Source organism: Nothoprocta perdicaria, unplaced genomic scaffold (assembly GCF_003342845.1).
Source record: "Nothoprocta perdicaria isolate Ctin4 unplaced genomic scaffold, notPer1 scaffold_201, whole genome shotgun sequence".
NCBI lineage: Eukaryota > Metazoa > Chordata > Aves > Tinamiformes > Tinamidae > Nothoprocta > Nothoprocta perdicaria.
This window is the reverse complement of record NW_020455217.1, coordinates 1,063,542-1,071,023: the sequence shown is the minus strand read 5'-3', so window position 1 is coordinate 1,071,023 and position 7,482 is coordinate 1,063,542. Positions and strand designations below refer to the sequence as shown.

The following is a 7,482-nucleotide window of genomic DNA, read 5'->3' as shown; positions in this document are numbered from 1 at the left end:
GCCGTGCAGGGGATTATGCGCATTCCCACAACTCCTGCATGCCCAGGTGCCCCCAGGAGTCCGCGGGCATTAGGAAAACAGACATTCCACGGGCTGAAAAGCTCCTGGGTGCTCCTGAGCAACAYGGCTTCGCTGTGCTTTCCCTGTTCAAATTCCCTCATTTTGCTTGCCTGCAACTGATGTAACACAAGTGACTGTGACTCGGTGTTAGGCTCAAAGAAGAGAAACTGTCCTGACCCCTTCTGCAACTGGAGATTGCCCTGAAGCACAGCACCTCATTAACCTTGTTTTAGTGTCTGTAGCTGCAGGTGTTTTTATTGCTCCTAAACCTATCCCCATCGCTCTCTCCAGCTAGCCTCATCTTTTGTAGGCCATGATTTTTCTTAAAATGTCCATTTTATAAATCACTTGAATTAGCTTTATATCACTCTGTTATATTTGTATTGCTTGATTTAGTTTTCAGATTGCTTCCATTATGTCTTATATATTGCTTTGATTTTATTTATAATGTTTCCAGTGCATTTGCATTGCTTTCTTTAGATGGATATCATTTTGGCTGGATTTACACTGTATTTCTTCAGTTAGATTTATATCGCTTTAATTATATTTATATCCCTTTAGACTTTAAGGACTTCACTTAGATTTATCATATTGCTTCTGCTAGGCTTGTCTTGCATGGGAGATTCATCTCCTTTCTTTTTTTTAACGGGAATTGCCTAACTCAGTGGTAATGTTCTATCTAGACTTTGGTCAGCCTCCCAGTTGGATATATTAAGCAAGAACTCACCACCTGTTTTTCCCCAAATTTCCACTGGGATTATTTCAGCGTGAACTGTACTGATTTAAGTTAATTTCTTCTAAGTCAGCACCAGGATGAACGTGAAGGAGATGAGGACTTGCACTGGTGAGGAATCTGAGGAATCCAGCTSGCAAGATAGCGTTTTTATTCCTTTCCTCCCTACATGTTGCATGCATTGCCCTCAAAGGAAGCCGTGCAGGCTCTCCCAGCGAGGTGGGGACCAGGGGTGGCTCTCACAGGATGCAAGGCTCTCTGTTGCCTGCCCTGCTCTGATCACATCAGCCAGAGAAAACAGTCCACATGCTTCAGGGAGAAAGTCAAGCTTTAATTGGGAAGGGTCCCTAGGAAACATTCCCTGAGGGATGTTATTTCAGATGCTCACAACAGGGTATCTGGTTACTTTCCCAGAAAAATGAGATTCGGGGCTTGTCCAAGGCAGAACAGTGGGCCAAGGGGACATATTCTAGCATAGCTGCTCCCAGGCCTTATCCTGTTAATCTCCATGGGGGTCTGAGTTGATAGGRTTTCTTTTCTTTTAGCATCTTTGGCCATCAGCGCTCAGCTTGGCACTGGAGTGCAACATGACACTGGCACTTACTGTAGGTCCAACGATGGACCAAAAGCTTGTGCGAAACATACTAGCAATACAGCTGCAGCACAAAGGTAACCAGGACTGCCACATGAGACACCTTCCTACTGCAGAGCAACTCGGGTTGTATGGGGCTAAACTTATTCCTCCCTGCCCCAAAACAGCAGGAAGGTTTTCTTTCTGCGCATTGTGTTTACTCCATGGGTCAGTTCAAATGGGATTTCTATATTTGCATGGCATCTGGGAGCCTATGTGAAACAGCCCAAGAGCTTTGTTTAGGGAAGGAAAAAGGGTAAGCGTCTTCCCCCTTCCGTATCCATTCTGCCCCATGCTGTTTTGGGCGCCTGTCCCTGCCCTGCCCCCCTTTGTGTTTATTCCTTGTGTGAAGAGGACGGACGCTGCAAGGCATGAAGCAGCGAGGGAGGCGAGGAATGTGTTACAGACTGCCTGTTGTTCGCTAGTTGGATCCAGATGTTAAGGAGGGGGCAGCATTCATGAGCACGACAGGGAAAGGCTGGGGCAGGAGGAAGCGTGCTGCAGCAAGGCTGCTCCCCCAGTGAGGCCAGCGAGACGCGGAAAAAGGATGTGAATTTGGCTCGCCAGGTGACAATTTCTGTTTGATCCCTGAGCACAAAATAGAAATCGAACTGAGAGGGAACCCTGCCCAGATCTTCCTCCAATTAGAACTGAATCCTAGTCTTTCTCTTTGCCAGTAGTTCGGCCCTCACCAAGAGGAGTCTTCTGTAGAAGCATCCACAGCCAATGCTTAGTCACGAGTTTGCTCCCCAAAAGCAGCTATTACTCATGCAGGGAGCTGCAGGACAGCCCTGACCACAAGGAGGTTTTGGAAGCATTTCCCAGTACCTCCCAAATCCGCATCGCTAGTGTGAACTCTTGGAATCTCCTGCAAACAGGCTATGCTCCTCCACGTGGTGCTTCCACTTCTCCTGGCCTTTCTGCAGAAGGGCAGCCCTTGTCTCGGCTAGCACTACCAGATGCACTCCACGAGTCAGGATTTCTCATGTAGGACCTCAGACACTATAGCAGTTTGGTGCCCTGTGAGGGATCCTCACCTCTGCTCCCTGGTGCAACTCCAAAGGTGGTGCTTTTGTGGCACTTGTCCTACTCCACCCTAGCTGTAGACCACAGCAGGAGCAGGTCCATGCTATGTACTCTTTCCCAAGGACTTCTTTTCCAGGATAAAAGGGGCAGAAGTGCCCCCCATGAATCCCAAGCACTGTTCTCCAAGCACTGCTCTTGCCGTCCCACWTCCTTCCCCTTTCTCTTCCTCATGGAAGCTGCGTTCAGCACCATCATAAATGAGCATGGCTTCTCAATTAATGTGCTTCTCATCAGGACATCAGCATTGCAGCAAGAGAGGCTGGATCTGAGATCTGGGCTGTAGAAGTTTAAGCACGCAGCTAACCTCCCAGCACTTTGCCACCGGGGCCCATGCATTTAATTACAGCCAGGCTGCTGCACCCTCCAACCTTTCAATTGCCCTGGATAGACAATAGAGTGGTAACCAGGTCACAAGAAGATGCTGGGCATTGTTTTAAGGTCGTTAAGCTGTTTTTAACCACCATTCAGAAGCTCTTTTTATGTAATTGCTGAGCAAAGGAGGGCATTCAGGAGGGGCAGCATGGAGCACACGAAAGGGATGATGAATAGCTTTTAATTAATGAAAAATGACTTGAGGTCTGATTCACTTCTCTAACAGCTACAAGTCCTTTCCCAGAGCTACAGCCCAAGCCACAGTAATGGCTGGAATTTACTTAACAGTTTGAGGGACTGAGAGAGCAAAAACTATCCAGTTAACTCTCCCAGAGCTCTGTGAGTTCTGTAGTGCTATGTATACTAGTAAAAATAAGTTTTTTGTGGGTGTTCAGATCCCTGAAGAAGAGTTGCCTATTTGAATCATTCAAAAAGCTCTGGTGTTCCTTTCATGGGACTTTAAAAGTTGAGTTTGGCATGAAAAGAAGGGAAGACTAAATAGGTCAAGGCAGAACATTTGTGTGTGATCCCTGGCCTCACTTACATCAATTTTAGTGGAGATTAACAAATCAGATCAGAATCTCACAGCTGAAAAGGAAGAAAAAGTGTGCTCTTGGTTGATCGGTATTTTTTATTTTGAGGGTGCTCTAGACAAATGAAGGAGAGAGATTCAGAGCACAATCAAAGGCTGTTTTCCCTTCCCCTTGCCTTTGCATTACTTTCCCAACTCCATCTGTGCAACCAGTTAGCGTGCTGGAAAGAAAAACCTGCCTGGCTTTCAGTGTGTGCACACAGGGCTCTCCTCAGGCCAGCGGGGAAAAAACCTGATGAGGCCAGGGCAGGGGACAGAATGCCTTGTTATACCCAGGCAAGATGCCCAGCACAGGCTGAGACAGAGGCTGCCTCTTGGACTATGCTAGTGGCATTAGCAATCCGATCAGGGCACAAGGCCTAAGGCTTGGGTGACAGGACATTTCCTAGGGTTCTGCTCAGTTCTGCAGCCTCGGAAATGATCCAGCTCTGCTGAGAGGTCCTGCAGACTTTGAGTAGAATCATAGAATCATAGAATCATAGAATGCCGAAGGTTGGAAGGGACCTCAGAGGTCATCGAGTCCAACCCCCCTGCACACGCAGGGTCACCTAGAGCACGTGGCACAGGGCTGCATCCAAGCGGGTTTTAAAGATCTCCAAAGAAGGAGACTCCACAACCTCTCTGGGCAGCCTGTTCCAGTGCTTTGTCACCCTCACAGTGAAGAAATGCTTCCTTAAGTTCCTGTGGAACTTCCGATGCTTCAGTTTGAAGCCATTTCCTCAAGTCCTATCACTGTCCACCACTGAGAATTAGTGCTCAAAGAAAAAGCATTGGCCTGAGAGCACAGGCAAGCCTGCTCAGCCCCTGCTCTGCCTCCATCCAAAAGCATGTTCTTCTACTTAGTTCAAAAGTGAGTGAAGTCAAGCTTTCCTCACCCCAGTTCCGCCAGGTTCTTCATATGTGGCTGTAATCTAATTTTAAACCTCTTACACTGACAAAATAGSTGTTTGGGACAGCTTTGGTTGCCTGCACCATCCATCTACTCCATGGCTTATCCAAGCAAGGAATGGCACTGTACYCAGTTCACTAGACACACCCTTAACAGATGACCTATAAGGACATATGATTTGACTGTGTTTTATGCTGTATTTCATCCCTGCTGGACAAGCACCTAGTGTGAGGGTGCTGGGTGCCCCAGCAGGTAGCAATTGGCCTGATGAGCACCACCCATGCCTCGACCCACTCATCTTCTGCCCGCTTCTCCCCCTAACAATATGTAAACCCAGCCCTGACTTCCTTGCTTGGCCCCTGAGCAGACTGCTAGGAGCAGCTGGGTGAGGGTTGCCTGCTCCAGAAGACAAGACAGCCTCCTTTCCAGCAATGGGCAGCCCTGGCTGTGGTGAGCAGTGTGTGTTTAAAGGTCTGCTTCTTGCCTCTGCAAAGGTGAGGAGTGCAGAGGATTGCAGGCAGCAGAGTGGTTTTCAGCAAGCTGCTCTTCCTGCTCCCTGGCTCCGACATGGCTTCAGTCCCCACTGAGCTACCGCTGAGATGGTTTCCTAGAAAAAAAACTGCTCATTTATAACAAGCATCCTTTCTCTTTGATGTGCTGGTGGTACTGCTGTTGTGGTGTTTTAAATACCTTGGTTTCATGCTCATAATGAGGAAACTGGCCACAACCTTACTGTAAGTAGATGAGAAAGCAGCAATAATTATTGCTCCCTGCCATGGGAGGGTAAACTTCAGATGCTAATGGCCCCTGGGGTATTGACTGATTACTCACTTTAGGGTGAAAGAGCAAGGGGAAAGGGCCTTCATTGGCTTTGGTCTTAAATGTTCACACTTTGATTTATGGCAGGAAAAAAATAATCTTAAATTGTATATAAAAAGTGATCCTATGCATGGATTTTTTTAGAAGGGGAGAGAGACTTCTTGTGTGTGTGTTTATGGAGAAGGATAGGACAGTAGTATCCTTAGAATGGATAAAGGGAGAAGAAAGTGCAGATATATATGCATCATCCTGCTTGACAGCATGCACACAATAGCAAGTGGGTGGAAGTTGTGAGGATGGGATGGTTGCAAACATTTTTGTTTGCCCAATATATTTGCATGTGGAGAAGGCAAGGAGCAATAGGCTCTGGCAAGCTGTTTATCCACAGCCTTGTATGGCACACTAAAGTGCTTCTCATATTCTCTGCTTCTATTTCTCTATCAAGGTTCTCAATTTTTATACACAAGAACTATCTCCTTTGAGTCCAGATATTAATGGGCATTAATCCCATCCTGGGTCCACAAGTTGCTGCGGTAACTTAGGCAAGCAAAGTTTTTAGGTGAGGAACAGGGCATGAAGATTTGCAGCTTGGCAAAATATTAGTGAGTTTTGCACAGGGATGGCAAAGGGCATATCCAAGACACCCAGGCAAACCCAATGTCAAATTGCAATGCCCTGCTCCCACGCACAGCCCTGAAGGAACTTCCCAGAACAGTGCAGGCTGTTCTCTTTTAGCAGAATGATTTCCCCTACTTTTGTCTGAAACATGGCTGAAATTTTAATGGAAATCTGGTAAAAAGGCTTCTGGTAAAAAAGACTGCAGCACAGCCCTAAAAGAAACTTCTGGCCCAAACTATTAGTTTTCAGTAAAATTATATGCAACTTAGGAACAGATCCTGCTATGTGAATATTCAGCTAGGGGGAATGGTTCTCTTTTCCAGTAAGCCGGAAAAGAAATGGCAAACGTGGGCAAGCTCTTCACACAGGTAAAACTCACTGAAGATGCTAATTGCAGGTTTGGACTGAAAAGTGAGTGTGGTCCTTAAGAGAGGAATTTTTTTCCAAGGGCTATTTGTTGCCATTGCCCTCATGAAACTTTTCTTCCCCCTCCTTTCCCTGCTGGGGTCCTCCCTTATTTTTTTTTTTTTTCATAATCTCCTCCAAATAAATGGACTGTGTGAATGAGGCCTTCTCCTTTGCTGCTTTTGTCCTAGGGAACAAGCTTCCAGTGTACTTCTGCCTTGTGAACCTTCTCTTTCTGCATCTGAAGTGAACCTTCTCTTTGCCTGCTTACACCTCTAAATTTTGTCTCCTCTTCTGCTCTTATTTTTAGCACTGCTATTGTCCTAGCATTTCAAGGATAAAACTTGTTTGAGGAAGGTTGTGAAAATGTAGGGGCAAATCTTACTTAAATGAGGTCCCACTGGCGGTAAAAGGGCTACTTAGGGACAAAAGTGTTCTTGCCCTCTGGAAGTGTGGTTTAAAGAGTTCCTTCTGTTTATTTCTGTGCTTCTCCTTGCAAGGATATTTCCCAGAGGCCCTGATCCTGCTGCCACAATGACCTTTGTGTTTGCAGAGAGACCTTTTGAAATCAAAGGGGCCCTTCATGAGTGTCTGTCCATCTGGAAGTGATTGCAGAATTGGGTGGGGTGCAGGGTGGATTTGGAGCCTTTGGACTGTAAGCTGCAGATTCTGAGGTGACTTAAGTGTGCGCTGCTGGTCCAAAGAAGAAAAGGGGAGGCAAATCTGAAGTGGCCCCAGTGATATTCTTAGGGGCCAGGAATGCACCCTGTGTGCATCAGCACGGACCTGTGAAGGGCTGCTGGGCAGTGTGACAGCCTGAGCAGTCGTGCACATGCTGCATTCATGACAAGAGCATGTTTAGAGAAGGGATCTGCTTTGCACAGACGAGAGCTGGAGTTGGTTGGTGATGCTCGCTACCTTTCTTCCCATTTGCAGCTTGTAAATAGTGGTTTAAGAAGGGAGTAGAAAAAAAGAAAGGACAGCTAGTGAGAGAAGCGGGCTGGCTGCCGCTGGAGGAGCGGTCTCCCTCAGCCCCGGCGCAGGCGAGGGGGAGCGGGGCGCGCTGCGGGCTGCGCTGCTTAGGGCCGGCTTTGCCTTTGCGCCGCGCGCCCCGGCCGCGCTTTTCCGCCCCTGCTGCCGCGCTCCCCCCGCGCGCTGCGCGCAGCTGGGGCGCAGCTGGAGGCGGGCGCGCGCGCTGTCTCTTTAAGGCAGGTCCCGGGATTTGGGGAAGGAAGTGACGGGCGGGCGGGCAGAGAGCGAGGGGAGGTCGGCGCTGG

The 7,482-nt window shown here is 47.9% G+C and overlaps 1 protein-coding gene across 1 annotated transcript in view; it reads left to right on the top strand.

Annotated features, from left to right (window-relative positions):
• The first annotated feature begins 4,760 nt into the window (after positions 1-4,760).
• OAF (out at first homolog) overlaps positions 4,761-7,482 on the top strand; it is a 12,856-nt gene continuing 10,134 nt past the window's right edge. Inside the window, exon 1 of the mRNA XM_026038122.1 lies at positions 4,761-4,857. Coding sequence (XP_025893907.1) covers positions 4,795-4,857 — 63 coding nt within the window. The 5' untranslated portion in view covers positions 4,761-4,794. The remainder of the gene's footprint in view (positions 4,858-7,482) is intronic.